Source organism: Danio rerio, chromosome 1, assembly GCF_052040795.2.
Source record: "Danio rerio strain M-AB ecotype USA chromosome 1, GRCz13ab, whole genome shotgun sequence".
Taxonomy (NCBI): Eukaryota; Metazoa; Chordata; class Actinopteri; order Cypriniformes; family Danionidae; genus Danio; species Danio rerio.
Window position 1 is genome coordinate 59,659,296 of NC_141021.1, and position 18,246 is coordinate 59,677,541.

Here is an 18,246-nt window from a genome sequence, read left to right on the forward strand (position 1 = left end):
GCATTAAGCGCTGGCACGTTCTTCACAGTGATGACCAAAACAGCTTTTAACAGCAAGTCAATGACAGCAGTTTCTGACAGCAGTCAGTTTCCATCTCCTGCTAATTCCTTGACGTTGACTGGGTGTGTCCTCTGCTTAAATAGTGAATATTCATTACGTCCCCCGAGAAACATTTACCATCTGAATATTAAAAGTTGACTGAAACTTTTTTTGGTGAACTTCACTTCTGATCTGCAAACACAAAAATAATGTTTCAGCACACAGTTACACCAGTTGTGGAGATGTAAAATTAGCTGTATTCAGGAAAATAACAATTAATAATGCACTAACATGTAAACTACATTTGGCTTTATTATGAACTGATGAGTTGAGGCGTGTGGTCATAACATGAGTTTTAGTTTCGGGTGAGGTTTCTCTTTAATGTTCTTTATCATTTAGCAGGATTCATTTACCTCGATCTGAATTGTTAATTAATTGACAAACATACAGGAACAAGTAATTTAGGTAGTTATTGATCACATCACTAGTTCATAATAAAGAAACTTGTAGTTTACATGTCAGTACATCATAATTTAATTAGGTCTTTTTGCCCAGTAATTTTCCATTACTGTTTTTTCTCAACTGGTTTATTTTCTCTGTCCTCCATCAAGACTGAAGTCATTCACACTGAGATCATTATTCATATTCACAACATCAGCTTAAAATATCATCTGTAATGAGTCACTGTGTACAACTAGTAAAACAGCATGTGCTCCAAGTGTCTTATAGTCCAGTGTTACTGATTAAACTACATTTTATTCACGACTATTTCTGTGTTTCAGGGGTTTCTGCTGCTGGTTGGGGTGTGAATTACAGTCCTTTACACATCTGTGCACTACAAAACTCAACAATGACAATCAGCTGCACTTTTACATACCTGACTCCTGGATATCAGATCATGAAAGTGTTCTGGAACAAAGACCTTGTATATAATGGAGTAGAGTTTGCAGATCTGTCTGAGGACCCTGAGTACAGTCAGAGGCTTCAGTATCTGGGAGATAAACAGCAGAACTGCACCGTCAGACTGAGTCATGTGACAAAGAAAGATGAACACGAGTATCTTTTCAGATTCACTGTTAATGTATCTTATTGGAAATGGATTGGTACTCCAGGAGTGCGTCTCTCAGTCACAGGTGACTCTCCTGAGGTTTCTCTCTTCTTGTGGTCATTATGTAGAATAATAATCAGTGTATGAGAGCAGCACTAGATATAATGTGTGTGTTGTGTTCAGATCTTCAGCTGGATTCTCCTGAGAGAGTGACAGAAGGAGATTCAGTCCGTCTGACATGTAACAGCAGCTGTAAACTGACTGATACACCAACATTCATCTGGTACAGAAACTCACACACATTGACTAATATTGGAGATGAACTCAACATCAGGTCAGTCAGTAGAACAGAAGCAGGACACTACAGCTGTGGTGTGCAGGGACAAACCTACATCTCTCCTGCTGTTTATCTCAATGTCACATGTAAGTTTTCATCTCTTTTACTATTTACACATTAAAGGGGTATTTCACCCAAAACTGAAAATTCAATAATTGCAAATGATTATTACAATAATTATAATGACACGTCTGATTTAAAATTCTCAACAAATACTCTCCATTTTTATACTAAGTATCACACTCAGTAAGAAAATATAAACAAAAAAATAAAAACAAGAAAAATACATATAAAAAGCAATGGGAAGCTCTTTTAGTGCACTGTATACAGTACACATTTTAAACTGATCTTGATATTTTCAGTCTTGTTTTTACATGTTTCTCCTGCAGATGCTCCAGATACTCCTGTGATCTCCATCAGTGGACCTGCTGTAATAATGTCTGGAGATTTAGTGACTCTGAACTGCAGCAGCGACTCAAACCCTCCTGCTCTGAACTTCAGCTGGTTTAAAGAAGAAACATTTGTAGGATCTGGAAGAATCTTCAACATCTCCAAGATCAGCTCTGATGACAGTGGAGAATACAAGTGTAGAGCCAGAAATGACCATGGAGAGAAATACTCTGATCCTGTGACTTTAGATGTTCAGTGTGAGTTTATGATGGTTCAGTAACTGATACATTAACTCCTCTAAAAGTTTATCCAGTGACAGTGACACTTCTGCAAGGCTCACAATCCACATGGAGCTCAGAGATCAGACGCCGTCACTGTCACTGGTGAAGCTTTTATCATCACACTCCTGTAACTTCATCAGTCTGGAGAGTTAATCATGATCTGCTTCATCTTTCAGTTCATCAACATGCTGAGAGAAACATCATCATCATCACAGCGACATCTGGGGGATTATTAGTGATCATCATCATCATCATCATCATCATCACGTTTGCAGTGTGAGCTCAATAAAAACTTCAAATCATATAATTTTATATAACTTGAATTAAGCAATAATAACTTTTATGGTACTTTATTTACCTTAGATTTGAGTCAAAACAATTATTTTTCTTCTAACAGTCTTTTTAAAAGGAAGAGCAGACGATCTGCAGTGAAAGAGTCTTCGGTGAGATGACCTTACATTATTTATAGTGTTTTTCTGCAGGTATTAAGAGTGTAGAGTAAAAACTGATTTACATTGAGTTCCTCATGCTGCGTTCACACCAGACGCGGAACGCGCATCAAGCGAGAGTTATTTACATGTTAAGTCAATGAAAACGTGCGGATAGACATCCTGCGGCGCGATATGCGTGAATGGCGCGGCGCGAATGACGCAAATTGCGCGAATGGCGCGGGGTGAATTGAGCGTTTTGCGCGTTTGACGCGCTTAACAAGCGTTTTGCGCGAATCTCTCGATTTCGAAAATCTTAACTTCAGCGTACATTCAACCGCGTTAACCATCAGAAGCTTGCTCTTGTGGGGGCGTGATTGTGATGTAAAACCTGTTGTCGGTGTTTGAGGGAAATCCTCCAGCCTTCACTGACAACAGTTCATCAAACTGGGCTGGGCTCAGTCAGAAGCACCGCTGAAAGCCTCCGTCATCCAGGTTCAGTTTCTGGAGGAGTTTATGAGCTCACAGAGCTGGATGCACCTCTGAAAGGATTTAGTGGCCTCAGACACGGCCCTAAACGTATCGACATTGTTTTTCAGCCTTCATAAAGCACATAAACACTGTTATTTTCTTCATAAAATCCATGTTAGCCATTTAGCTATGAAGCTAGAGTCACTGGGCAGACAGAAGCCCTGCCCATCACGCGAATCTGCGTCTGTTCTGAAGTGATTTTGACACGCGAATGAAGCGAGGTTTGACGCCCGTATGAAGCGAGTAAACTCAAATGTTCACACGGCTATTTATGCGCGAATAGCATTATTTATCCGCGCGTTCCGCGTCTGGTGTGAACAAAGCATCAAACATTAATGTAGTTCAGCCTGGTTCAGGTACCATTTTCATGTCATTTGCTCGCAGAGCATTTGTGCATTCATGAGTGTGCTGGTCTGAACAGGAGTTGTGTTAAGGCTAATTTTCGACGTGTTGCTATTTAGAGGCAAATGAAATAGACCGGGCGACGTGGTGGCGCAGTGGGTAGCACGCTCGCCTCACAGCAAGAACGTGGCTGGTTTGAGCCTCAGCTGGGTCAGTTGGCGTTTCTGTGTGGAGTTTGTATATTCTCCGTGGGTTTCGTCCGAATGCTCCAGTTTTCCCACAAGTCTGAAGACATGCAGTATAGGAGAATTGGGCGAATTCTGCTGTGGCGACTCCAGATTAATAAAGGGACTAAGCCGACAAAAAAATGAATGAATGAATGAAATAGACCACACCATTCACCAACTACAAGCTGCTCTAAAGTTAATAGCGCAGTTTTTCTTTTATTTAAAGAGCACTTTAGTGATATGCAGATCCAAAATGTGCATATATGTTGCTTATTACGCACACAGGGATCCACAGCAGCACACCAACATCTTCAAATGTGAAAAATGAAAGAATTAAAATGTAAAAAATTAATATTGTCTACATAATTATAGAATTTCTCCTACATCATACCAAACCAGCTTTACCTCAGGGGGATTTGGTGAATCCCGCTCATTCTGTAGATGCTCTTTTACATTGTGCACCAGCATATCTGTTTCCTCGCTAGTGAAGCATTCAGTTTTTCTGCTTACAAAGTCCACCAGTGAAAATAGAGAATCTCTCATGACTTCTCTTAAAGGGAATTGGAGATAAAACTCTGGTTGGTTTAATGCATGTTATGACCAACAATCCTGTTAGACCATTTACTTTGTGTGTGACCATTTTAAGAGCTCCTGTGCCGTGAGCTTTATATAATGAGTTTAGATTGTTAAAAGAGAGCCTCAATGTCCTTCCCTCTGTGCAGATCTCAGACACATATGCAGGTCTTGATCTCCAGTCTGTGACCTCTGACCTGTACGACACACTCACAGTAAGTGAAACTCAAAGTCAGACAATGGTCAGTGATGATCAGATGATTGATGATCTCTCGCTTTCTTTCACACAGAGCGTTCACCACAGACCTGCTGAAAACTCCTGCTCCACTCTTGATCCTCAGAGCTCTTCTGAACATCACAATCCACCAGTAAGAGACAATATCAGCCATAAACCCTCTCAGCAGCAGTTTGATTATTGGATGAGCCTCGTCAAAGAGTTTAATGTGGTTGAGCTTCAGTCTTTCTTCATCTTATTGTCTGTTCAGATCAACAGGAAGAGGCTGCAGTGAGAGGCGGAGCCAGAAATCACCAATCCTGAGCTGTGTGGGCGGAGCCACGGGTGATTGACAGCGATCATTAGTGATGAGTCAGTGAATTGCTTTATAGTTTTAAAGTGTTTAATATTTTCAATGTTCTGTGTTGCTGTAAGTGATCAGTTTCATTAGTGAAGGTCTCTTGTGTTTGTGCAAACCCTCACTCCACCAGCAGAGGTCTCCATCTCCTGCTACTGATAGAAATCCTTACGTGGTATTAAGCTTAAAATTATATTTAATGTAATATGTATTTATATAGCACATTTATCAAGTATAGCCAAACACCCAAAGCGCTTCACAAGCATGATGGAGGTCTCTCTGGAAAAACTGCTGTGAAATTCTCTAAGGCGCTGTTTACACTAGTGTGTGTTAGTTTTAAAACGGCGTTTTAGAATGAAAACGATCCGCGTCCACACTCGCGTTTCACCCACCTTTTCTGAACAGCTCTCCGTCTACACCAAAACACTGAAAACAGACATCACGTGAACACACACACACACACACACACACACTGGCATGTGCTTCAGCAGATCTACCCAGATGAGAGCTGTGCTGGTTGGACTGTTTAACAGGATTTCCCACTGGATCTAATGTCACTATATTTGCTACACGTAATATTTAATTTAACTTGTTGTCTTTATTTAACGACATATTCCCCAACTTTAGTCTTTAGTCGATTACTTGTTCTCAGGTAACGTGTTTTGGCTGAGCGCAAAGAGAAGTTAATAATTCATGTAACCACGTACATTCTGTATATTGACTGATCGTTTGCCTTTATTTCCTATAATGTATAAACTTAGTGTACGTTATTCTTTTATAATGGCCATTATCGATTATTAAAACTGGTATTCAGCAAAAGAGAGGGTGTGTTTCGTATTTTCAATGAGAATGAAAGGAGGCAGTGATGTTATAGGCTTAGTTTTGCTATAAATATCCACACAGTGAAGATGACGCTCACATATGCAGCACGACACCTCAACATTTCTGCTGTCTGTTAAGTTGTTAATATCAAAGTGAAAATAGCAGTTCCTTATATCATGTTTTCATTTTATTAAGAAAGTGAAACAACATATGTAGCCAGGATGATGTGAATAAGGTTATAAAGTACACACCTCCCTTTGAAGATTTACCTGATGTGTCCTCGGGAGTCTGTTTTCAATATCAAACTAGTGAAGTCTGAACTCAAGGAGAGGATGCAGGACTGAACTGTGTGTGTAGGCTACTTAATATTGAAAAAAAGCCCCAATCAGAGAGGTGAATGTCGATAGCTCCGCCTCCGTTTTCAGATAACTTCATTTTCCCCCATCCACATTAAACAGAGCAGCAGTATTTTAGAATGAAAACGGACTCTCCAGCATTTCAAAAATGCTCCGTTTCGGCACTCGAAAACTCCGGCATAGTGTGGACGGATGGCGTAACCGCAGCAAAACTTATGCATTTTAAAATGAGAACACGTTAGTGTAAACAGAGCCTAAGATCATACCATGAGAACTATCATGCAATAAAACAATCAACTTTCTAATCTTCGGAGAGGATTTTGAGAAAGCCGTCTGGACACCTATCCTCAGGTTCTCTTACCCTCCCCTGTTATACGGCCTGAGTCATTGTAAAGTTACTCAGGAATGGCCAGATTTTAAGTTTGTATGGTGAAATGATGTAGTTTGTATATTTGCAGAATATGTGAGTTTTAACTTGTCATGCTTGGTTTCATTTTAAAGGTCTCAGTGTGAGTGTAAATGGGATCTCAGTTTTATCTCAGTATTATAGACTAAAATAAATGATCGCAGATTTGGGTAAATTTTGTCCTCTCTCATAGGAAAGGATGTAATGTAATGTATGTTTATATAGCGCATTTATTGTGTATGGCCATACACCCAAAGCGCTTCATAATCATGAGGGGGGGTCTCTCCACACCACCACCAGTGTGCAGCATCCACTTGGATGATGCGACGGCTGCCACAGGACAACGGCGCCAGTGCTTCACCACACACCAGCTATTGGTGGAGTGGAGAGACAGTGATACAGTCCATTCGGTGGAAGGGGATGATTGGGAGGCCATGATCGTAAGGGCCGATAGAGAGACTTTGGCCAGGACACCGGGGTTACACCCCTGCTCTTAAACGAGAAGTGCCATGGGATTTTTAATGACCACGGAGTGTCAGGACCTCGGGTTTAACGTCTCATCCGAAAGACGGCGCCCACTGACAGTGTAGTGTCCCCTTCACTTTTACTGGGTCATAAGAACTCACACAGACCACAGGTTGAGCGCCCCCTGCTGCCCTCACTAACACCACTTCCAACAGCAGCCTAGTGTTCCCTAGTGGTCTCCCATCCAGGTACTGACCAGGCTCAGCCCTGCTTAGCTTCAGTGAGTAACAGGTCTTGGGCTGCAGGGTGATATGGCTGTCCTGGATAAGATCTTTTGTCAAGTCTTGTCTTCGTCCTCAGATGGTATTTGGCTCCTAGGGTAAAATCTCTAGACAAAGTTTTTATTAATTTGAATTTATGACATTCTGGGTATTTAAGGAGATTTGGCGAAACACTCAGGCAAGCATCTGTAATCAGATGAAACTTCCCGCACAGTCTCTGTGTGTCTACATCGCCAGGTATGAGGACTCTTTGACGATTGTTTATTTTACAAATTGTTTTGATGTTTTTTTGCTGATCATGTTGTGTAAGCATTTTGTACTTCTTCTGCATGTTTTAAATGTGATATGTTAATTAATTACTGCCTGGCAAATAAATGTAAAATTCTTGTTTAAATCTAATGTCTCCTGAAATCATTTAAATCTGGTAGATTGTTTAGGCTGATGTTTCCACAGCCTATGACCAGGATTGCTCATACATTCAGGCTCAATGGATGGAGCATTGGCACAGCATTAGAGACCTGTTGATTTCTGACTTAATATATAATCTAGTGGGTAAATCAAACTTTCTTTATGTATGAGCAAGCATGGGGCGGCCTAATATTACTTAAAGAAACTGAGCTTCCAGTTATATCTAAGAACCAGAACTGGTGAGGATGTGTCCTTGAGATGAAACTGGTCAACTTACTGACTCTATGCGACTTCGGGTAAACGATGAACTGAAAATAAGGATTTATTAGGTTAATCAATCTAAATTAGACCTAATCACAACCTATAAGGTGATCAGCTTGAATAAGATTCAAGAGTTCACACGTAGCTGATAATCAATAAAGCGTATTTGGCTGGCTGTCCCGGGAGAGAGCCCTGAGCTCGTAATATCCTCGAGCCCGGGGCTCCCTCCCGCTAGAAGGGCGAGAGGGGAACTCGAGGTCAGGTAGGTCTCGAGAACTTACCTGCTGGTCACCGTGAGAAGTGTAAACTCAGGTTGTATTGGGTGATAATTTGTTTTAGTCGATTGGCTATGGTTTATGTTTTTGGATGGTGGGAGGAAACCGGTGAACCCGGGGAAAACCCACGCGAACACGGGGAGAACATGCAAACTCCACACAAGAAACACCAACCGGCCCGATGGGTTGGACCGGCGGTGTTCTTGCTGTGAGGCAACAGTGCTAGCCACTGGGCCACCGTGTCGCCCGATCAGAAAAAGTGGGAGGATGTAGGGGTGGAAAGGGGGGGAGCTTCAAGACGAAGATAACTGGAGTGAAAAACTCAGGTTATTTATAATGCTTCCGTAATCATCTAATAGGGCTGATTACAGAGCTAACAAGGAGCCAGCTGTGTTGATTATAAGCACGTGATCCTCTCGAAATTAGTTTATGAATAAACCACACTACATCTAAATGTAAATGATTATAAATTGGAAACAGATAAGTATAAGGGTCAAAATTGGATTTATGAAACAAAAGTTTAATAATCTTTAATGATCTCTTTATAGCTGCGCGAGAAAAGACTGACATGCAGAAAACCTTCCCCACACATCTGTGGAAACCACCATTCAACATCCGAACCATTGTGTGGGGCTTACAGTCAGGACCTCAGTTTAATATATCATGCGAAAGACGGCGCTTACTGAAAGTGTAGTGTCCCCTTTACTTTACTGGGGCATTAGAACTCACACAGACCACAGGTTGAGCACCCCCTGCTGCCCTCACTAACACCACTTCCAACAGCAATCTAGTTTTCCCATGTGGTCTCTCATCCAGGTACTGACCAGACTCAGCCCTGCTTAGCTTCAGTGAGTAACCAGTCTTGGGCTGCAGGGTGACATGGCTGTGGCACATATGAATATATTCTCTTGTTTTTGTCTGTAAAGAGTGTCAGTGATTTAAACGCCTCTGGCCATGACTTTGTGTTCAATGTTGTGTAATTATTGTGACCGGTATTTTGCCAGAGTATTAAAGCTTTGCCATGCTAATAAAGCCACCTGAGTATGAATAATTGATGTTGTTAAACTCATCTGAGATTCTGCATGTGAAAGTCATATTTAAAGTGCATCTTTTATACATTATTCTGCACATTAGTAAACACACTGATCAGCCAATGCCTTCACTGCTGGACTGGAGACTCCACCCCCTTTCTGTCACATGACACAAATTAATTCCTGTAAGTTGTGCAATTCCTGAATCTACCAGCAGAGGTCTCCATCTCCTGCTGCTGATACTGGAGAAACACTGATGTGCATCAACTGAATATCCACTTTTATCCTTTTATTTCTGCAGAAATGTTAATAAGTGTGAAATAGACTTGAGTAAATTACTTAACTAAAACACAAAGTAAAAACACGTTCATCTTTAGTCACTGGTAGGGGTGTTTTTTTGCTGATGGAGGAGCACTGATAGTTCCGCAACTGTTTAAAAACAGTGTTAGCCACAGAGAGTCTGTCATTTAAAGAAGACGTGCATCTCTTCACACGCTCAGTCCATCAGTCGCTGTTGATCGGCTGCTCTTCAACACGGTAAGACAAACACACTGGTATTTGACTGATGATTAGTGTAGATGAAGCTCATATAACACATGATTTGTGACATGAGAAATATCTTGTGTTGATCTCAGTCATCAGTTGATTTACACACACTGATGTTGTGCATTAATAATCTGCAGATGTGTAAAGATCTTCCTAACACTAAGAGCTGTTTAGGGAGATGTACATTTACTGTTGATGAGTGTAGAAGTGATGATTAATGCTGGATTCTAGATAGATTTGATGCTGATGTGGCTCAGAATGGCTCCTGCTCTTCATCTGATCTTTCTGCTCATCATTCACAGTGAGTCAATATTACATTCACATCACTGCTTTATTTCTCCGCATTTACACACACCACACAATCAGACATTATTCAGCAGGTTTCTGATCATCTTCTCTCTGATATAGGAAGTTAGTCTGAGCTGGCAGATCTGTTTTCTCAGTAGAGAGTCTTTAGTTAAAGTGTCATGAAACCCTCCAGTTTTAGCGTTTCTTTCACACGTTTGGTTTCGGCTGTGATGCATTAAGCGCTGGCACGTTCTTCATAGTGATGACCAAAGCAGCTTTTAACAGCAAGTCAATGATAGTGTTTTTAACAACAGTCAGTTTCCATCTCCTGCTAATTCCTTGACGTTGACTTGGTGTGTCCTCGGCTTAAATAGTGAATATTCATTACGTCCCCTGAGAAACATTTACCATCTGAATATTAAAAGTTGACTGAAACTTTTTTTGGTGAACTTCACTTCTGATCTGCAAACACAAAAATAATGTTTCAACACACAGTTACACCAGTTGTGGAGATGTAAAATTAGCTGTTTTCAGGAAAATAACAATTAATAATGCACTAACATGTAAACTACATTTGGCTTTATTATGAACTGATGAGTTGAGGCGTGTGGTCATAACATGAGTTTTAGTGTCGGGTGAGGTTTCTCTTTAATGTTCTTTATCATTTAGCAGGATTCATTTACCTCGATCTGAATTGTTAATTAATTGACAAACATACAGGAACAAGTAATTTAGGTAGTTATTGATCACATCACTAGTTCATAATAAAGAAACTTGTAGTTTACATGTCAGTACATCATAATTTAATTAGGTCTTTTTGCCCAGTAATTGTCCATTACTGTTTTTTCTTAACTGGTTTATTTTCTCTGTCCTCCATCAAGACTGAAGTCATTCACACTGAGATCATCATTCATATTCACAAGATCAGCTTAAAATATCATCTGTAATGAGTCACTGTGTACAACTAGTAAAACAGCATGCGCTCCTAGTGTCTTATAGTCCAGTGTTACTGATTAAACTACATTTTATTCACGACTATTTCTGTGTTTCAGGAGTTTCTGCTGCTGATTGGGGTGTGATTTACAATCCTTCACAAATCTGTGCACTACAGAACTCAACAATGACAATCAGCTGCACTTTTACATACCCGACTCCTGGATATCAGATCATGAAAGTGTTCTGGAACAAAGACCAAGTATATTATGGAGGAGAGTTTGCAGATCTGTCTGAGGACCCTGAATACAGTCAGAGGCTTCAGTATCTGGGAGATAAACAGCAGAACTGCACCGTCAGACTGAGTCATGTGACAGAGAAAGATGAACACGAGTATCTTTTCAGATTCACTACTGATGTAACAGGAGGAATATGGCTTGGTAAACCAGGAGTGCGTCTCTCTGTCACAGGTGACTCTCCTGAGGTTTCTCTCTTCTTGTGGTCATTATGTAGAATAATAATCAGTGTATGAGAGCAGCACTAGATATAATGTGTGTGTTGTGTTCAGATCTTCAGCTGGAGTCTCCTGAGAGAGTGACAGAGGGAGATTCAGTCCGTCTGACATGTAAACGCAGCTGTAAACTGACTGACACACCAACATTCATCTGGTACAGAAACTCACACACATTGACTAATATTGGAGAAGAACTCAACATCAGTTCAGTCAGTAGAACAGAAGCAGGACACTACAGCTGTGGTGTGCAGGGACAAACGTACATCTCTCCTGCTGTTTATCTCAATATCACATGTAAGTTTTCCTATTTTTTACCCGTTTAAAGAATTTTGACTTACAATAAATATAAAAGTAGTCAATCCATAAAAGTTAAAATACTTTTGCAATAGTGCTAACAAGTGGTGTGAAAAATGTGGCATTGTGCATTATGAGTGTTATTAGCTCAGTACGTCTATTTAAATGTGAAGATGGCAGTTCAAGATGTCTTTGTTATGACAACTTGACATTATCAAGATAACATTCATTGTCATAGATTTGTCATAAACATTATAGTCTTGAATATAGACATCACTTTTAGAACGCTGTATACAGTACACAATTTAAACTGATCTTCATATTTATTTTCAGTCTTGTTTTTACATGTTTCTCCTGCAGATGGTCCAGATACTCCTGTGATCTCCATCAGTGGATCTGCTGTAATAGTGGAGGGAGATTCAGTGACTCTGAACTGCAGCAGCGACTCAAACCCTCCTGCTCTGAGCTTCAGCTGGTTTAAAGAAGCAACATCTGTAGGATCTGGAAGAATCTTCAACATCTCCAAGATCAGCTCTGATGACAGTGGAGAATACAAGTGTAGAGCCAGAAATGGCCTTGGAGAGAACGACTCTGCTCCTGTGACTTTAGATGTCCAGTGTGAGTAAATGAGCTCTTGATCTTCTGTCTGTTCTGGTGTTTTCTCTGTATTGTCGTCTCTCCGTCAGCTGCTATCATTAGCCGCTCTGCTCTGATTATCTCCCGTTCTTCCTCTCGCTCTGAATGAACTGATATTCATTCTGCTCCTACTGTGTAGCTCATTGACAATGTCTTTTTTTTTTTTCATTTTACAAAGAGAAACTGGAACATGAACTGCACACATTCAAAACGCAAACAAAGCAGTGTTTAGTAACATCATCACTGACCTAGTCAGTCAGCACAGTGTCACAATCAGAGACACTAGAGGGCACTCTACACATCACATCTGCCACTGAACCAGACTGCACATCCCAGAATCCTCAGCACCTCACACCTGGTGTTCTTAAACATTACACACACACACACACACACACACACACACACACACACACACACACACACACACACAGCTGTAGATCATTTACACTCTTTTGGATTATCTGCGTACTACCCTCTGTTCCTGTACTAATCCTTGCCACTTGACCACTCTTAATAAAGCCTAAAGCTGCGGTCACACTTGACTATTCTCCCCATAGACTTCCATTCATATGTACGCAAATGCGTCAGACCAGAAACGCAAACTCGTGCAACAAGTTTCACAGTTCGCTGCGGTGCAAAGTTCAAGCTTGGTGAACTCTGACCTGTGAATCCCATCACTTCACTGCGTGAGACCAATCAAGTATCAAAACATGACAGCTCTGTACAGAAATTGAAAACATGGACCCATCTCTCGCTTTATTAAATGTCTAAACATCTTGTTTAACACCACCTCTTTTCAGAAAGACGTACGACAAAATTTTGCATGCACAAACCCTAGAGTGACTGCAGCTTAAAGCTGCGTTTGGAACTTTATTTGTGTGTACGCACCACTCATTACTGAGGGATTCATTTGTGAAAATAAAGCCGACTCAAAAGCTGACCTTCCTTTCCCTGCTCAACATAAAAACTGCATGACAGAATCTGACGTTTAATGAAGAACATGCATTTAGTGAACATGGCTTATTTTTATCTTGAAGATTGCAGTGCTAGTAATGTATACAACTTGGGGGAAAAAAGCCAAATTGGCTCTGATCCCCAATCTTGATTATTTGATTTCATTTGTTTTTTATTCAGACCCACCCAGGAGTGTCTCAGTGTCCATCAGGGGATCTGCTGTAATAATGTCTGGAGATTCAGTGACTCTGAGCTGCAGCAGTGACTCAAACCCTCCTGCAGAAATCATCTGGTATAAAGAAAAATCATCTGTAGGATCTGGAAGAATCTTCAACATCTCCAAGATCAGCTCTGATGACAGTGGAGAATACAAGTGTAGAGCCAGAAATGACCATGGAGTGAACGACTCTGATCCTGTGACTTTAGATGTTCAGTGTGAGTTTATAATGGCTCAGTGACTTATTAAATCCTATAAATGTAAACTATGCATATTTGTTGTGACTGCTAATTATAATATTGCTTTTCTGTTTCAGATCCTCCAAAGAGTGTCTCAGTGTCCATTAGTGGATCTGCTGTAAAAATGTTTGGAGATTCAGTCTCTCTGAGCTGCAGCAGTGACTCAAACCCTCCTGCTCTGAACTTCAGCTGGTATAAAGGAGAAACATCTGTAAGATCTGGAAGAATCCTCAACATCTCCAAGATCAGCTCTGATGACAGTAAAAAATACAAGTGTAGAGCCAATAATGTACATGGAGAGAAATACTCTGATCCTGTGACTTTAGATTTCCAGTGTGAGTTTATAATGGTTCAGTAACTGATACATTAACTCCTCTAAAAGCTTCACCAGTGACAGTGACACTTCCACTGTGAGACTCACAATCCACATGGAGCTCAGAGATCAGACGCCGTCACTGTCACTGGTGAAGCTTTTATCATCACACTCCTGTAACTTCATAATGATCTTCTTCATCTTTCAGTTCATCAAGGCGCTGGAAGAAACATTATCATCATTGCTGCGACATCAGGAGGAGGATTATTCATCATCATTTTGATCATCATCATCATCCTGTGTGTAATGTGAGTTTAAAAAAATGTTTTTTTTTCTTAAAGTTTATTAACATTTTAGTAACTTTTTGTAGAAACATTTTATTATTTAAAAAAAGCACATTTTAATTTGATGTATTATTAGAGTGATTCATCCTTTGTTATTGTGTGTTATTATAACAGAAAGAAACAAAGGAGAGTTAAATCTGAAGCTCTCACAATGACGCAGGTAAATCATACAGATACAACCTTAGTCAAACTCATGTTTTACTTTGTACTTCGTGTAATTAAAATGTCTAATATATATAAAATTTTACCTTCATTTAAAGTCATCGTCATATCTTTATAACATCAGCTGTGATTCAGTGTGAATTAATAAAATATTTCATCAAAACAATTCAGAATCTTCAAACATGAAATCCAACACCTGATCAGTTCCTCTGCAGTGTTTCTCCAGCGCCACCTGGTGGTGTGATGCAGGAATGCACACAAAATTATTGATCCATGTTTATATCAGATATATTTTGCTCTGTAGGTTTAATCTCTGCATAATCATGAGCACATTTACATCAACAAGCTGCTTTTTACATTCTTAAAATTCTGCTTTGTATGAAATTCTGATTTTGTTGTGTTTCAGAATGATCTGCATTCTGATCCTGGATCAGCGGGTGATGCTCTGTATGCCAGTGTAAATCCCAAAAGAGGAAGAACTGCTGAATGCAGAGATGCTGAGGAGATCCAGTACGCCACTGTCCAATTTCACAGAGACACACAGATGAAGAGAGAGGAAGAAGAGGAGCAGCGTCAGTGTGACAACACACCAGTTCAGCAGCCTGATCAAGACCACAGGTGAGGAGAAACTGCTGGATCAGACACAACTGCACTAAACACAAGCTGTTATACTTGCAACATAATTCTGTGCACAATGGATCATGCTTTAAGCATGCAAAATAACTCTGACAATATAACATACTCAGTTTTAAAGTTTTGGGGTTGCTTTCATGGACATGCAAAATTTGACTCAACTTGCTTGCTCAACACTAAACCAGTGTTACAAATTAGCAAGCATCTGATTGGCTGGAATTCTGTTATACTCTAACAATGGTTTTATGTTGAGCAAGAAAGCTTGACAACCAACATTTTGTGCATTACAGACTGATGAAGACTTTAATTAAGAAATTATTCATTTTAAAGATCACTTGTTAGACTTCTTTGTATATCTTGTTAGTGTTTTCAATCATTTATTTTTGTTGTCACTTTCTCTTACGATATTTATCCTCATGTTGATCCTGGAATATCATGTCTGTTCTAAAATGCAATCTATACCTAATCCCTATTTCTAAACCTAACCCTAGCTGTAAAGTATTCCTAAAATCAGATTAAAATCGATCATCACAGTGTTTGCAATCCCAGTCCTGGCACCTTTCTTTTTCCACATCAGACGTTTGTTGTACAATGATGTAACAACAAATAACCCTGTTTGTAATAATAATAATAATAATTCCTTACATTTATAGCGCTTTTCCGGGCACTCAAAGTGTGCTTTACACAATGAAGGGGGGGGGGTCTTCTTATCCACCACCAGTGTGCAGCATCCACCTGGATTATGCGACGGCAGCCATTTTGAGATGAGACAGAGTGATGAAGCCAGTTATGATATGGGGGGGGGGGGGGGGGGTGGGGGGTGGGGGGGTGGGGGGGGGGTTAGGAGGCCATGATGGACAGAGGCCAGTGGGCAGATTTGGCCAGGATGCCAGGGTTAAACCTCTTTTCCAAAGGACATCTTGGGATTTTTAACGACCACAGAGAGTCAGGACCTCGGTTTAACGTCTTATTCGAAAGACTACACTTACTGAGCAGTATAGAGTCCCCGTCACTATACTGGGGCATTAGGACCCACACAGACTGCAGGTTGAGCGCCCCCTGCTGGCCCCACTAACACCACTTCCGGCAGCAACCTAGCTTTCTTATGTGGTCTCCCATCCAGGTACTGACTGGGCGCAGCCCTGCTTAGCTTCAGTGGGCGACCATGTGAGATATGCAGAGAGCTAGTTGCCTGCAATAATGATGATAATAATGTAACAACAAATAACCCTGACTGCAAACCAAAACTCAACATAAATTGTAAACGTATCCCTTAAATCTGATTGGCTGATTGGAATATAGTTCCAGAATCAACATAGATGTTCATCCAGAAACAAATCCTACTTAACCAACATCAGCTTAACCAGCACTGACTATTTGAGCTGTAATATTGTTGTGTTGTTTTTGTCTTGTTTTTCAGCCAATCAAATGCTGAAAGAGTGGAGGACTCAGTGATCTACAGCAGCGTCAGATAAGAGATCCACTCAGTAATCACAGAATAAATGATTATTGTGGAATCATTGATTGTTTTGAACAACAATAACTATAGCTATGCTTCTGTCCAACTGCGCTAATTGTTTTTTAGCATGCTAGAAAAATGCTTAATAGAAACATAAAGCTGCACATAACTTGTATTGTTGACTCATTAAGTATAATCATTAAGACAGAGCATGTAAACTTATTTTTTTTCTCTTCAACCTTTAGTAAGGTAATAATTGTCATTGTGTTTAATTATGATTAATGGTGCAGGACTGATTTAATCTCTGTTTTTCTATTGTTTTAAGCTTTGCATGTTTAACTCATTTTAATAAAAGTAATTTTAGTCAAATTTTGTTGTTGTTTATGGTTTAGGGATCAAATTTAAATCACTGAGCTCTACCAGAAAAGTTTAGTGCAAATTTCCTCAAATGACAAGGAGCAAAAACATTCTGCACTGCACAATAAAAAATTTCGGCTGTGTGCCTTCATCAGTTATTGTTCAGGGGTGTAAGATTTTTGATCTTCATATAACAACAGTATATACATTAGAGGTATACATTAAGGTACGTCTGCTCACAGTTTTTGATTGTGCAAATTTACCGGAGGCTGCTGTGTTTTGCAGCCTGATCTCACGAGAAAACATACGTATTTTACGTTTTGCCAGTTAAGTGGCTAATTAGTACGAGTTCAGTCAAACAAAATTGTATGATTTTAAAAAGGAAGCGTGGCACCTAACCCCACCCCTAAGCCCCAACTGTCATTGGGTGATGAGCAAATCAATCTAATTTGTTTAAATTAGATCATACGAATTCACACGAATTTGCCACTAAATCAAAAAGTTAAGAATTGCAATGGGATTGTGTTGGATTTTTGATGATCTCAAATTTCTCTCACACGTCTTCTCACATAAATCCACCAGAGGGCGCAATTTACACCTCAGCCAACCAGGCCAGCTTGCTGTCGACTGATCAATACACCACCTTCCCTAAACCCAAAAAATAGTGTTTACAGAAGCAATCTAGATAAAGAAAAGCCATCATTAATGAGTGATTTTACCTTGTTTTCAGCCCGTTTCTTGTTTGTATATTTTTATTTATTCATTTACCTGGTTTCTGGAACTATTGTTTGCCAAACTCAAACCCTGTCATCATGGTCAACTCCACTCTTCGTCCCAAGTCTGCCAACATATGCAGCTAGCTCATGGACAAACTGGCAATGTAAGTCCACATTGAAGTAAACGGTCAGCTGGTATCGCAAAAAACAGAAGCAGTCAGCAGTGTCCGCTCCGTAGCCTTTATTTAAAAGATGAAATGCAGCCAGACATACCTCTGGGTACATAATTCGTGCTCTCTATAAATGTGGACATGGGTACACATCCACAATGAGCCTGTGCTGACATTATTAGCTAAATTAAGGATATTTAGAGAAGCCATCAAGAAGACTGGTGATAAATGTGCTTCTGATCAATATTAAACACATCACCACTGATAATGCTTCAGTAAATGTGAAAAAAAAAGTTGTTACTACTTCAGAATTAAATTCTTTCTGAATCATTCTTTATTTGTCATCCATTTTGTATTGTATAGTTGGAAATATATCTTCTTGACCCAGAGAAACATTT

General features: G+C 40.0%; 1 protein-coding gene across 1 annotated transcript in view; it reads left to right on the forward strand.

Annotated features, from left to right (window-relative positions):
- Window positions 1–16,974, forward strand: part of LOC147847069 (cell adhesion molecule CEACAM5-like) — a 28,899-nt gene extending 11,925 nt beyond the window's left edge. Inside the window, 12 exon segments of the mRNA XM_088649523.1 lie at window positions 822–1,172; window positions 1,271–1,510; window positions 1,814–2,071; window positions 10,960–11,310; window positions 11,409–11,648; window positions 12,009–12,266; window positions 13,419–13,673; window positions 13,772–14,029; window positions 14,216–14,315; window positions 14,466–14,511; window positions 14,920–15,131; window positions 16,567–16,974. Coding sequence (XP_088505649.1) covers window positions 822–1,172; window positions 1,271–1,510; window positions 1,814–2,071; window positions 10,960–11,310; window positions 11,409–11,648; window positions 12,009–12,266; window positions 13,419–13,673; window positions 13,772–14,029; window positions 14,216–14,315; window positions 14,466–14,511; window positions 14,920–15,131; window positions 16,567–16,621 — 2,624 coding nt within the window. The 3' untranslated portion in view covers window positions 16,622–16,974.
- The last annotated feature ends 1,272 nt before the right edge of the window (window positions 16,975–18,246 follow it).